The sequence below is a fragment of the Dreissena polymorpha genome, chromosome 10, assembly GCF_020536995.1.
Source record: "Dreissena polymorpha isolate Duluth1 chromosome 10, UMN_Dpol_1.0, whole genome shotgun sequence".
NCBI classification, from domain to species: domain Eukaryota; kingdom Metazoa; phylum Mollusca; class Bivalvia; order Myida; family Dreissenidae; genus Dreissena; species Dreissena polymorpha.
In genome coordinates this window covers 88498148-88513289 of record NC_068364.1, presented here as the reverse complement: position 1 = coordinate 88513289, position 15142 = coordinate 88498148, and the positions used below count along the sequence as shown (strand labels likewise).

Sequence of the window (15142 nt, the reverse complement as noted above, 5' to 3'; positions counted from 1 at the left end):
TCCTTTAAACAAGAATTGTAACCTTGAACTTTGACCTTAGGAATCGGGTCTGCCATGCCCCACTCTTTGGTAGTTGACTTGTAAATTATGTTAAGTGTTAGTGGCTGATTTCATTTACTTATGACCTTAACATTGGACCTAATGGTAAAGGTCTTTTCAGCAACACTCCCAGCTATTATGCTTGTCAATCCTGTCTCAAGTGATTCCAAAACTCATCCATGAACAAGTTTTCTTCCAGACAATGAGTTTAAAATCAATGTCCAGAATTTGATCTTGCTTTGGTACGTTGAGATAATAAGAACATACTGCACGTCTCATCATTTTTAAAGTAACATAAACACTCTAAAGTAACGAATATTTCGTTAAATTAAATTAACCCATAAATAATAAGTGTTCCTTATAGCAATAGCCATAAGTTCAACACTAGTTGTGGTATGGTAATACATGTATAGATTTAACCCTTTACAACTTCAAAGCAAAGTAAAAATGGTTAGGTGCAGCCTGTTCAGGTTTTATGCTGTATCAGTATCTAGGGGTTGGAAATGAAGCCTTTAAAACATGAATCTAGTTAGAAAGGCCTTAAATTAAATTGAACTTTCTGAGGGACTACAAATGCGTACAAATACGTATCTAAGTGGTTAAATCTGAGTTTGTACTTTTAATCTTGAATTGTGACTTTGATCCTAGACCCTCTTTTTGCGTGCAACACTTCATCCCATCATGCTATGTACGTCTCAGAAATAAATTGAATGTCCAAAATTATATACTGGACAAATATTACCCGCTGGCAGTTTTTTCATTGGACACATTATATGGATGAAAATGCAATTTGATTAATCCTAAACAATTATTAAATGGGCTATGTGGTGTCCTGTCATAGTTTAATAGAATTATTCAGACAAGGCCACAAAGTGGAAGTTCAAAGATTTTTTGTGACAAATTTTGAAGATGTCCATTTTTTCTAGTTTTATTAGTTTCTTTTGTAGCTGAATATAGTAAACATTTATATAAAAAAAAACTAAAATTAAATCCCAAATACAAGTTATTAAAATGCATATATATATATATATATATATATATATATATATATATATATATATATATATATATATATATATATATATATATATATATTATAATATATTTGGTTTTGATTACATTGTATCTTATGTATACAAAATTCATATGGAATGCATATAGGTACAAATGGCTTGCTATAATATGAGCATTGTTCTGAGAAAACTGGGCTTAATGCATGTGCGTAAAGTGTAATCCCAGATTAGCCTGTGCAGTCCGCCTAAACTTGATTTTCGGTAAGGAGGGACTTCCTTGAAACTAAAAATACCAAAAAAGCGGAAAGTGTCATCCCTGATTAGCCTGTGCAGACTGCACAGGCTAATCTGGGATGACACTTTATGCACATGCATTAAGCCCAGTTTTCTCAGAACAAGGCTCATATATCTAGATGATCTACTGAGATTACATCATCAATTGCATAATAATTGAGTACTTTTGTCACAATATTCTGTGAAGTTGGAATAACAAAAATCAATCTTAAAATAAACTTTTTTTCAACAATATTTCATATGCAGTATAATTTTATAATGACAAAGTATACGTCAAGTAGACACCTTCACACATAACAGTATTATGTAAATTGATTTAACTACCATACAGTATCTTGGTATGGACTTTTTTTAACTTCAAAATAATAACATGTCCAATCATTAATGAACACAATTTACAGTGAAAATTATCACAATCACTTTTAGTGAATAATTCAAGAGCTCATTATACTTACTGCATATACAGAAGGGAACAAGCATACATAGAGAAAATGGAATAAACAGTTTTCTATAAAAATTACCAAATATGGTGTCCATAGTAACCTTGATATTTTATTCCAAATTCACATAATACAGTGTTTTGTGTATTAACAGAAGCTGTCACCATAGGATGACATATGCCCACTATAAACGCTTTGATAGAAGTTATGAGCAATTTTTAGAAACTGTAGAACTGAGTAACTCGCAGTCTGTTCAGGTTTTATGCTGTTTGCTGCTCATCAGTATCTAAGGGTTGGAAATGAAGCCTTTAAAACTTGAATCTAGTAAGAAAGGTCTTAAGTTAAATTTAACTTTCTAAGTGACTATTCATGTGTAAAAATATGTATCTAAAAGGTAAAGGGTTAAATCACAGTCCTCAATTTTTCCTTAAAGAGTTCCGCCGCGTACAGATACAGTTGCATGTCCAGCTCAATGTGCTGCATCAAGTGCACAAATTCGTCCTCCGAGATCATATCCTCTTCTTCAGCATCATTCAAATATGTGAAGCTCGTTTTGAACTTCCGACCAAACGTTTTCTCAAACATATGTTGTGTCTCAGTCTGTCGCTCTGTGAGTCCAAAGAACGGCATTTGTTGTAGATTCTGTTTTGCACTCTCCAACTGAGCCTCTGTCCTTTTCTCTGGAGTGATGCCCCTCCTATAGTAGCACTTGCTCTTCGTCACATCTGCAATCATGCGCGTCTGTCGATTCACTGCCAGATTGTCCCTGCAGGTCAAAGTTTACTAAATAATTTAGATGTGCAATGAAATATTGTCTCAAGTGGCAGGATACAATCAACTATTAAGTAGCCGGAAAAAAACTGTGACTTTCATTTGTAAATTTCTATCTAATATCTAGCGTGGCATACCTTTTGTATTTCTTAACTGTAGTACACTCAGAGTGCTCTGTAAGTAAATGTATGGTAATAGAGGTCCCTACTTTGAAAGTTTTACATTAAATTACATAAGGGATAGAATAAGTATATTGTGACCTGCATTCCATGAACTCGTCAAGCGATACGCCATGCCAGGTGTCGTAGAAGCACGGGCGGATGTCAAAGAGCTCGACCCTTTTCCCGTCACATTGCAGTTTGGCGTCTTTACAGTGTTGGCCAAGTCTCTGATGCCGCCACTCGCTCAGGTATCTTGACATGGGGTCTCTTAGCAACGTGATGTAGAAATACCTACACCATATGAAACAATAATGTACAGTGGCACAGGGTCTCTCAGCAACATGATGTAGAAATACATACAAAATATGACACAATATTGTTTAATGTACAGCAACAAGGTCTCTTAGCAACGTGATGTACAAATACCTACACAATATAAAATAATAATGTATAATGTACAGCAACACGGGGTCTTCCAACTATGTCATGTAGAAATATCAACATAATATGACACAATATTGTATAATGTACAGCAACACGGGGTCTTTCAACTATGCTATGTAGAAATACCAACAGAATATGACACAATATTGTATAATGTACAGCAACACGGGGTCTTTCAACTTTGTCATGTTGAAATACCAACAGAATATGACAAAATATTGTATAATGTACAGTGACACGGGGTCTTTCAACCATGTCATGTAGAAATACCAACAGAATATGACACAATATTGTATAATTTACAGAAACTGAGTGAGTGACTGACTGTAAGTGAGGGAGTGAGTGATTGAGTGAGTGACTGACTGAGTGACTAAATGAGTGATTAGTATGCATCTATTTAAAATGTATTATTTTCTATTAAGGCATTTTTCCCGCGAATATATCTATTCATACGACACACGAACACCATGTTAGTGTTCATGTGTCGTATGAATAGATATCGTGCGGGAAATTAAAATGGAATTAAATATGCAAAACAATAATAAAAACGAGCATTTTGGTATCTACAGACATCTATTTCACCATACCTGGCGCTGAAATTTCGGCAATTGCCACAAGGAACACTGATTTTTAATTGATTAAGTTTATTTAACGAAATAGTGTACGAAATTTTCGTTGATTTTGAGTAGTAATGTTACTTTAAAAGGTTGCTGCATTCTTATCGAACGGCACAATTTAACATCAATAATTCTTTAACGGTTCAATATATCGAAAAAGTAGCAACGGAATCGGGTTCAGGTAGACAAAATCACATCGATTGGACTATCGATTGTTTTATTTCACTGGATTTTAAGGTATACTGGATTTTGAGCTTCTGTTAAAAGTGTGCTGCATTCTTATCGATTTTACCATTAACTCAATAATTCTTTTTCGGATCAAGATATCAGAAAATAAACACAGGATTCGATTCAGCAGAGTCAATTCATAACATTTCACTATCATATTGTTTGATTCGATGGAGCGAACGAGAGAGCGAGCGAGCGTATTTCAATTGTGCACGTAAATGGGACGGTCTATGAAAAGGGTGCTTAATGCAAATATTTTTCATTATAACTTTTTTCTTTTTATTTTTTTTTAATTTTTTTTTTTTATTTTAAACAACACTGAATATTGTTATGTTTTATTGAAAAACTAAAAAACTATTGTTTGGAATATATTAATAGGTTCGACAAAAGAACTTCATCAGCCAAGAGAATGCCACAGTCTTCGGGGAAGAAAACATGGCTACATCTGGAGAGAGCTTAAAGATCTACTATGACTGCAAAGTAAGAAAGTATGTGTTGTTAATTGTAGTTCTGTTGATCCATTATTACAGTCATTTATTAAAGAAGTTTGTATATACTAAATTGTTAGATATAAATGTACTTACAATGAGAACACAGGCAAGTTATAATTATTATTAAATCAAAGATGATTTCTGTTTGCTTCAAAAAAAATGAAGCAGAGTAGTATACTGAAGACATATACGACAACCATGTGGTGATCCTAGTCTGGTATGACAATGATAATGATATTCATAAATATCATAGTTTGATTTCTCTCAAACATAATCATTGACAGTAGAACATTAATGTCATTTCAAATTCTCTATTTTTCTGCAAAGGATTTCATATGTATTTCTGTTTTTCAGGCCCAGATGGTCCTATGATGACTCAACAATGGATGACAAGGAAAACACAAGAACACCTTTTTAAGACGAGGTCCACTTTTGAGAACTTTGACTGGAAATCATAGTGCTTCATTTGTGGCGAAAAGTGCAGCCGTCATAGAGACAATACATCAAGAGGTTTTAGCAGAAGTTGGTCCCTAGGGCCAAACAGAAGAAATTGTGTGCTTCGGGAAACGGCTGAAAAAAAATTAGGTTGGGTAGGTATTTTTCTGGTCTTTGCGATGGCTCTTATGCTTTTGCAATGGGAATATCCGGAAAAAACATCGTACCGAAGTATGCGCGTCCTAGAAATTGGACCATATTCCGTTTCTTGTTGAATTCTCAAATGCGCATAATTAAATTTGTAATCCGAAACACTCTTCCCTATTTAATTTTCACTCGACGTTATCACATTGTTCAAACAAACTGTAAATGTACATTGTGTTTTAATCTTTTCTCTCGAGAAAAGCGCGCGCAAATTATTCCCTACATGAACAACGTCACGTCAAACGCATGGAAAGCGTGCGTGCATTAAATTTCCGTTTAATGTTCCGTGGTAAATTTTAACAGAATGATATAGCGAATGATTTGGAATTTGACATTTGCTCAAAATTAATTTCAAATCAAACACACTGTATATTTATCGTTACGGACGTTTACATAAGTCACTATTGAAGCAGTTATTGTACTGTATACTGGTGCAACAGAAAATCCAGACGAAACTGGATTAAGTGTTGGGAGTTGTCAAAACGAATCCCGGAATAAACCCCCTTCGGAAAAAACACCCTTCCCTAAAAACAGCATAGCGGAAGAAACCCCCTTTCACATTTTGCATAAACGGAAGAAATACCCTTCCATAGCGGAACAAACCCCCTTCCAGTTTTCAGACAGGCGGAATAAACCCCCTTCATAACTGTTATTCAAACTGTTCGAAAAACATTGACACGTAATTCGATTCACAATTTTCCTGTTTGAAGCAATAATAGACATTTTGTATATTACATGCTCACATTAGTATCACTACATTATATATATATATATATATATATATATATATATATATATATATATACATATATATTTATTTATTTATTTATTTATTTATTTATATATATATATTAGAGACAAAATATAAACTGTGCAGTGACAATCTTGTGTCAAGCTCGTATGTACCAATCGGGGTCGTCGTCAACCGGGTTTCATGTTTACTTTTATCTATGAAAAACATTTAGAAAAACATTAAGAAAGTTATGAAAAAAATAGTGGTTGATGTATAACAACAAAAACACAAAAAACACTATTAAAAAGTCTTATAAGCGGTACGTTGACCATATCTTGTGTCAATTTCATAGATCTATATGTGGGCTTTTAATTGCTAATTATATATAAAAAAAACCCAACAGATTGACATAATTATACACCGAAGTTTGACAGGGAGTTATGTAGGAGTCACGCTGTTGGGCGGTCGGTCGATTGGTTGGTCGGTTGATTGGTTTGTTTGTTTTTCCGAATCAAATGTTTAAAGTTTGTTGAGCGACTTCATTTGTCAAGCTATTGAATCGAAACTTGGAATATGTAATCCCCTTTAAAGTGATGATGTGCAAGACACTTTTTCATGAGCAGTGATCCACACGTTCTTGAGTTATTTAGCCTTGATAGTAAACCTATTATGGCAAACGTATACAATTTTCTCCGTTTGTGAAGTGATCTTTTTCCATATTTCTCAAGCGATAGAATTGAAACTTGAAATATGGCAATAACTGTTATTAACATGAAGTGTATGATGTTCAAGACACAATTTTGGTTGCTGTTTCAAAGTGATGAGAGGGTATGTTAAGTCATGTTTGTGACAAAGCTGTAGTTTATGTACGTAACATGCATCACGTATAACGATCATGATTAAACTTAATTAGTTTTAACCCAATTCCAAATCATGGAACAATTGTTAAGAGTTTAATGGGCAGATATATTGACTTTAATTTAACATAAATGAAATAATGCATATTGTCACTTTTAACCTGAACGTGTTTTTAAATAAACCTTGTAAATTTCTACTCGCAAATTCTCTGATAACCTGTGTACTTATTATATTATGCTTGCAAAAACTGTGCATATTTGTTTTAAATGAGACACTCCATACATATATATCAGCACATGTAATTTAATCATGAATAAGGCACAGTTTCAATATTGGGAGATTAATCTCCAAGTATAAACATGCTTGACATTGATGTCAATAGATGCTACAAAGTGGTTCATTTCTGCAAGATTCTACACATCGATGTTCTCAACAAGATATTGTTCCCAAACAGTCGACACTTACAGATAATTCTTACTCACTTTAAGACCAAAATCGTCGGTAGATACCGTAATCCTGACAAGTAAACAAAGATGAGAAGCTATTTATCATACGTGATATGGAGAGTCCTCATTTAATCTGCACTAATCGGAGCAAATTATCAGCTACATTTGTTCGAGTGGACAGACACCAACGCGTTTATCTTGTAATCTAAAAGTGCTCAGTTTAAAAATTATTATAGGGCGGTTAACTGCATTAAAACTTGGTTGACAAATTAAATTATTGCAAAATTTTGCCCAGATCTTCGACTTCAATCTGAAAAAGCCATATATACATGAACATAATAATCTGCAATTCTGTCGTGTGTGTTTCTTTCCCCATAGTAATACTGTATTCGAATAGCAAAGCTTAATGCGAGTGAACTCGTTTATATTCGAGGGTGAAGATAGCTTACTTATAGCCCTCTACTGCTTGATAACCCAAGCTAAAATAAGTCGTAGCTTGCTGATTAAAGCCGAAATACGTCACAGTTTGCAACTTCGATGATACGCGTGTCACAGTACAGAATGCATGCTTAAATATACGTAGTACGTTTGAAAAAAGAGTCTTGCTAAACTATAACTAGTACTTATAAAACAAAGTGTCTTTTATTTCATTGAAACGAATTTTGTTTGAAGAAAAAAAATGTGTCTGTTCAAAAGCGCTATATATGTTTACTTATTTTTGCGTGTGTACTTAATCGATTAACTCTTAAGGCTTCTAGCGCAATCGCTTGCATAATTCTATCTATGCAATTAATTATAGCAAATTGTTCGTTATTCTACCGATTACAATGCGTTTTTTTTCAGTAACGTGTTCATCTTAATCATTTTTTTCCAAGTGTGTAGTGAATTGGATTAAAGGTAGATCCAAAAGTGTGCTTCTGTTTGTTGGCGCTGTTCGGCAAATGTTGCTGTAATTTCACCCGACTTATATTTTAAGTTGTGTCCAAATACATCCTTGCTTGAAATTAATTCCTGAGTCAGACAAAAAAAATGTGATAAAAGTCATAAAACTTATCCTCGGCGGTAAAACAATTTGGCCGCCTGTGAGAAGGTTGTTTGAAAAGCTCTCCAAAAACAAGGATATTATCATTAAGTGTGGAAAATCTTAACTCTGCACAAATGTAAAGACAATTATCCCCATCAAGTAATTTCTACTGATAGCATGTTCTGATTTCTTCGCCAAGCTGTTTGTTTTCACTGCTGATGTGTGCACAATGATTTTATCTTATCTGAGTACACATTGCTCACGAAGACCTTTTGTAACAATATTGTGTGCGTCGTCTGTTCGTTATCATGTACCATATTAACACTTCAGAGCACACATGGATTGCTAAATGTTCACGAAACTTTTTCAGCACATTTGTCGCAATGATATTTCGGACAACGTCACTAGGTCAGATTAAAAAAAGGGCTTGTGAAAACTCTAGAAGAAACATGTGTTACACAATCTTCATGAAGCGTACCCAGAACATGTGTTTTTATGATATATCAGCAGAGTGTTTGGAAACGATTTTTGTTCGTTAAAAACATTGCTGTCTGCGGAAGTGGGGTAACAGCTGTTATAACATGGGTATAGTCAAACCTTGTGACACTCTAGAAGTCTGATGTTTTGCACAATCATTATGAGACTTGCATAGAACCTTTTTTCAAATGATATATCAGCATAGTTTGAAAATGGCCCTTGTCCTTTTAAAAACATGGCCGCCGTTGGGTAGGGCAGTTTTCTTATGTGGCTATAGTGAAACAAGGAGGTGAGGCAGTTGTTCGAGGCTTTAGTGATATATTGTGGACGCGCTAGAAGACAATCATCATTACTTTCAATCAGAACATTTTTTAACGATATCTCGGCTGAGTTTGTAAATGATTCCGGTCTGGTCTTTCTTCTTTTGCGTCTGGAAAACCATGTAAACACTTAAAAACATATATCATTTTGTCCAATGATCATTAAACTTGCTCAGAACATTAGTTCTAATGATTTCGAGGTCGAGTATGAAATAAGTTCCGGTCCATTAAAAAAAACACGCTTAGCGGTTCTACTGACCTATTGTGTAGACAGCGATGTTTCAACAAAAGGGATTAAAATGTGCGAAAGCGACTCTTTGTGGATAATGGAGCGTGTCTGTCAAAATCGTCAATACTATGCGTATTCTTGGAAATTTATGAAATTCTACGCTGGATTATTGTGTGCAATCGATAATTACCGGGCGTAAAATCGGATGATTGATAACGATAGCGGAAGTGGCAAATGCGCGGTTATTCTCGGGCACTATTTTTTTCAGAGATCTTTGTTTTACAAGACGAAAAAAAGTAGGGTTGGGACCAAAATCGTAGGTTGGGTCGGGTTTCCCGAAACACACATTTTTTTTGTTTGGCCTAGTTGAAACTTCTATATCTTCAGACTCTAACTCTATATATCGCAAAGTGTAAGATATTGCTACTGCAATAAATGATTTAGCCATTATTGACAGATTTGCAAGTGTTCCAAATGGTGATCTTGTAGCCATTGAGGCTTGATATCATAGAAAAAAGGTTGTTTGACTAAATACTACCAGTGTAATACTTATGCATTTTCCGGGCTGACACCCAATAAGGCCACTTCTGAAACCAAACAATTTCATACACAATAATTGATGAGATAATTAAAAATGAATTTGAGCATTCTATTGTTGTTGATAAAAAGGTGTTCTTCTTTCCTACATTACAAAAAAACGTTTTGTTGAAATTTCTGAATCAGAAGGATGTTCAAATGATGCAAACTCTTAAAAAAGTTCCAATTTGAAAAGGTTCTTGAAAAATTATGGCCAGAGGTATCCTTTATTCATCAGCATGAAAAGCCTGACCTAGTTTGTTCGTCTAGTTTGACTATTAATGATGCTGTCAGAAAGTCAAAGGAGATGGAACAGGTCATTCAAGATGACAATGAGTGTTCATACGATGAACTACCAGAGTCAGAGGACGACACAGATGAAGCTGTAGTTCATAAGGCGATGGGTATTTTGAGAAGACGAATTAAAGAGAATAATCCTAAATTTGATGACTTCTTTTACGCTCTTGAAGAAATCAAATTGTCAGATCAGAAGCAGTTTGTGGAGCCTCTTTTTTACAAGGCAGTGTGTTGCTTACATGACAAAAATGCTACAAGGAGGCTTCTGAGAGGACCATTACAAGATGTCTAGCTGTTGCTTGTGACCTAACTACACTTGTCACGTAAAACCCATCCCCGAAACAGCTGGGCTTAGGGATACACCTCAACAACGAGTTTGGCAGCCGCCATCTGATTGAAGATATGTACTCTCTTGTTTATTCGATCTCATATCCAGATCTAAGGTCATTCTTGACATCAGCAGCCCAATAGAACATTACATCACACAAAATAACAGACTCTGGTGGTATTGTACCAGACAATATACCACCTAGAGACCAAAGGGGAAAGCTTGTAGTGGCAGTTGCTGATAACTGGAATCTGAATGAGCGAACAGTTGATGGTAAAAGGACGACTCATGCGATGACAAGCATGTTGGTCAGCAGTGCGCCAGCCGAGTCAACGAGGATTCCACGACTTCCGAAAGCAACAAGTAAGACGTTTGACAGTCAGTTACTTCCTGGTTTACAGGAGTTGTTTTTCAGTGTTTGTAACTTGAAAACATAATTTGTTATTTGCATCATTTGTATTAGTAAATACAATGTAAAACCTCATAATTTACAACATTTGTAAATAACGTCTATGAGTCTGTATCAAGCACTAATACCTGGTTAGATTTTATTGTTGAATAAATATGATACATGGAACACTGCATAGCTGTTCTTTACATTTGCCTTGATAAGTCTTAAAGTATTTATTAAAGATTAAAAGCAAACTTTTTAAACTTGATGGTTATAATGCCAAATGACTTTCCACGAACCAGGAAAATGGCCACACAGCGTATGTAGTCTTGGTTACCATGGTTACCAACACAATTTTAGGCATTTACTTTTGTTTAAAATGAAACTTGTAAATGTGGCTATATAATAAAGAGGTTAGTTATCACAGCAAATGTTAAGCATTTGAATTAAAAAAGAAAATGATATGTCAATACTCAAATTTTCGTTTATTTTTCCATTTTGAACATGAAATGACCTTGACCTGGACCTTTTATGACCTTGGTGATCTGTTTGGTAGAAGCCCTATATCAATGGATCACTTCTATCAGATATTAAAGTCAGTACATATAGGTGTTCAATAGACGTATTCAATTCATCTTTATTAGTAATTGAATCATAAAACGTCAGCCATCTTGGACGCCATCTTGGATTTTTAAGCCCTTCAGCACTTTCCAGAAAAACGACATCTTGTTCTGATATCTACAGACCCTGACGAACATTTTTGTATATTAAACCCTCTGTTTATGAGTTGTGGCCAGTTAGATGTTATAAAGCTTAACAAATTTGCAGCAATATAGGCCTTCTTGAGCTATCATCCGGAAACTATTTGGTGGACGGACCGATCGACCGACCGACAGACCGACCGACGGACCGAGATGTGCAAAACAATATACCCCTCTTCTTCGAAGAGGAAAATAAAAATCAAGTTAAATTTAAAATGATATATAGCTTAGTGTTGTTAATTGAAGTAATAATCAACGGTTTGTCATTTCGATGCTTATGAATTCCTACTTATCGGAACTCCAAACTGTTGGTTATTACCTCAATGAGCCGATTATAAATTAGCTGTTTAAGATTGTTAAGGCAAATTTCAAAATAAACTAATGTTGATTCCATCTGGATGAATCCAAAAACAAATCCCGCAAAGCGTAACAGTACGATGCCATAAAAGTCGAGGCCTACAGGGATTTCACAACAGATCATGACACCGACAGCAAAGTAGATCTCAGTTACAGTACAATTCCTATGAAGCAATCTCAGCGTTTTTGATTGGGCTAAATTAAAATAGTCATGTTTCTCGATTAAGCTCATAATTACCACTAACGAAGTCAAAATGTTTATCTGGATAATATTTATGTCAAGGTGAAATTTGAGTCAAGTGGGGTCAACAACCTGGTCAACAGGTTCAAGGTCACGCAAAACTTGTTATAACTGTAGTGGCTACCTCTATGACTCAAACTTGATTAAATTCGGTCAGACTTTGTTACATGACAATATAACTACACATATTAAATCTAAGTCAAGTGTATTAAAAACTCAGTTTACGATGTAAAATCCTATAAAAAGCTTATGAACACTTATGAACAATATACATGTGACATTTGTGAAATAATTCCAATGAAACATAGTCTGAATAATTAAGGGTCACATGGTTTATATAGACACTATCATTCTCAAAATAACAGTCAACATCTTTGCCCTAAAACTGCAAAGCCAATAGTTTTCATATTTTTCAAGTTTATTAACATCCTTGTTAATTATGGTCATGTAGTCTTAACACTCCACACCCTAGGGATCACGTGCTTAAAACACTTAAATAGACACAAACTACTTACAACGTTTTATATTTTCAAACCTCTTGCCACTTAGGTTTTGTTAATTGATGCTTAAGTGTGTAAATGCATAGTGACTCTCTACAGCAAATGCTCAATATAAAGAAATGAAACTCCAGCTGCTTGTGTGTTGCGTATGTGGGTTTAAGACAACGCTAGAACACCGGTCAGTTTGGTGGCTATTTTAATAATACACTGACACAGCGATATGCATGCAGCAATACAACATTGTAGGCGGGGCTTATAATGACTGACGTGATCATTATGCATAACAATCCTCCATTTTTAAATGGGTTGATCATATAATTATTAGTCAAAAATTAATTCATAATACATTTCAAAAATAATATGAATAATCATTTTCAAACATAACATTTCTTGTTCAAATATCAACTCAGTCAGTGTTCTTAACTTATTTACTGTGAAATCACGCATTAATTATCATAATTATATATCGCAACTACACAATGTTAAAAATTTCTCAGAGCTCATTATTATTCACAAAGTACCAACATGTCCGAGGACAAGTACTGTAGCAATAAATCTGATCAGCAACACATTACCAGTGATAAGACAGTCAATGGATACCGACGCGCCTTAATTAATTGCTAATTTGATTTGAGAGAATCATTTTTGAGAATAATTTTCTTTGTTCTCAAATAGTACCGGGTGGTCTGACATCAATTGGCTATTACACGGAGTCTCGGTAACAGACAGCGGTTCGCACGGTAAAAGGTTTGTTTTATTTTCATTTAAAACCTTTTGCATGTCCGTAGCGCGAAACTGATCAATGTGCTTTATCAACACTGTAATGCCGTTGTCCATTTTGTACAATAAGTTGTCCGTTGCGTGAAAAAATAGTGCCCTTTATCTATTTTTCCTTAGAGTTAGGCCTAAAATCTCGGGCAAGGACACTCTGACCTAAATCTAGTTCATGAAATTTATGTCTGTCCGGAACTGACATTTTCATTTGCCGGCCATTCACGTGTTGCTTAGTATCAGGTTTAAGCAAATCTAACCTACTTCGCAAATCACGACCAGTAAGAACATTTTCGCTGTTGTTTCGCCGGTTGTAGCATGTGGCGTGCTACGATAAGTATGCAAAAGGCAATTCAGTTGCTGGTTAAGGTCATCCATTTAGCTGTTCGGTGCGCGAATGCTAGATTTGAAAGACGCATTGAAGCGCTCCCCAAAACCATTGGTGGATGGCTTAGCAACCGCAGTCCTTATATGGAGAATTCCGTTTCTTTTCATGAACAGTTAGAAGCTTTCAGATGTGAACATACTTCCATTGTCAAAAACAATTTGCTTCGGTAACCCATATCTTTTAAATACGGTTTGCATGACTTGAATTGTTCTTTCTGTGTTCGTTGTGTTCATTTCTATGAAATCAGGCCACTTAGATTTGGCATCAACCATGACTAAGAACATTCGTCCTAGACAAAGGCATGCGTAATTTACGTGTATCCGCTCCCAGCTAGAGCTCGGCCATTCCCACGGATGTAATTGGACATGCGCTGGTAACGTCTGCTGCATAGCGCACCCATTACAACATTTGACCAGACTTTCTTTTGTTATGTATATTGTTTTGTATTGTGCTGTTTTGTACTGTTTTGGCTATTGGACACTTGCCTTGAATAAAGGACCAACTAATTGTGTATAATGAGTATTTAATACTGGTTCAGCAGCTGAAGTTTCACTTCTTTATATATTTCAATGTCGGCATCAATCCCCGGCCACCAGACATAGCTCCGAGTTAGTCCTTTTATCTTTACAATTGCAATTGTAGGTTGCCAGATTTAGGGAAAGGACGATATTCCGTACACACATCTGTTGTACCGATACAGCCCTTGATGAGTGTTAATAGTCAACAATTCCTTGCTGTCGTCGTCGACCTCAAGTTGGAGATACGCCTGGCGAAGATCCAGTTTCGAGTATTGTCCGTGTGACAGATTCGCGCAGATGACCTCGATCCTTGGTAGGGGGTATTTGTCCAATTTAAGTGCTTGGTTTATTGTCACTTTAAAGTAACAACAAATTCGAACATACTCTCCGATGTTTTTCAATACTGGAACGATTGGCGTTGCCCATCTGCTGGTAGTAACCTTTGACATAATACCTTTCGTTTCAAGGCTGTCGAGTTCACGCTCTTTGTTCGGTTTCATAGAGTACGGAACTGTCCTAGATTTCAAGAATCTCGGCGACGCGTCTTCTTTCAATGTTAACCTGGCTTTTATGTCCTTCACCTTTCCGAAACCTTCATCGAAAACATTTCCATTGTTTTTCATAATTTTGTTAAGTCTGTCCGTAACAATATCTTTCTCGATCATGTTTATGGGAACAATGCTTTGCCAGTCCAACTTGATAGCCGTTAGCCAGTCTCCCGAACAACATAGGTCCAGTGCCTTAAACTACACAAAGCCGTAATTGTGTTGATTGTCCATTGTACTTTACT

At 35.4% G+C, this 15142-nt stretch overlaps 1 protein-coding gene across 1 annotated transcript; it reads right to left on the bottom strand.

Moving 5' to 3' along the window:
* Positions 1–2188: 2188 nt before the first annotated feature.
* Positions 2189–3350, bottom strand: LOC127849316 (heparan-sulfate 6-O-sulfotransferase 1-like). Its single transcript, XM_052382035.1, has 3 exons — positions 3322–3350; positions 2818–3009; positions 2189–2552 (listed from the first exon to the last, which is right to left on the bottom strand). The coding sequence occupies exons 1-3, from the start codon at positions 3348–3350 to the stop codon at positions 2189–2191; spliced, it is 585 nt and encodes a 194-aa protein (XP_052237995.1).
* Between the last annotated feature and the right edge of the window lie 11792 nt (positions 3351–15142).

Coding starts and splice junctions, on each gene's coding strand:
- LOC127849316 (XM_052382035.1), bottom strand. CDS start 3,350: ATGACAAAGTTGAAAGACCCCGTGTTGCT. Junction 3,010..3,321: donor TTGAAAGACCCCGTGTTGCT/GTACATTATACA, acceptor CATATGGTGTAG/GTATTTCTACATCACGTTGC. Junction 2,553..2,817: donor GACGAGTTCATGGAATGCAG/GTCACAATATAC, acceptor TTTGACCTGCAG/GGACAATCTGGCAGTGAATC.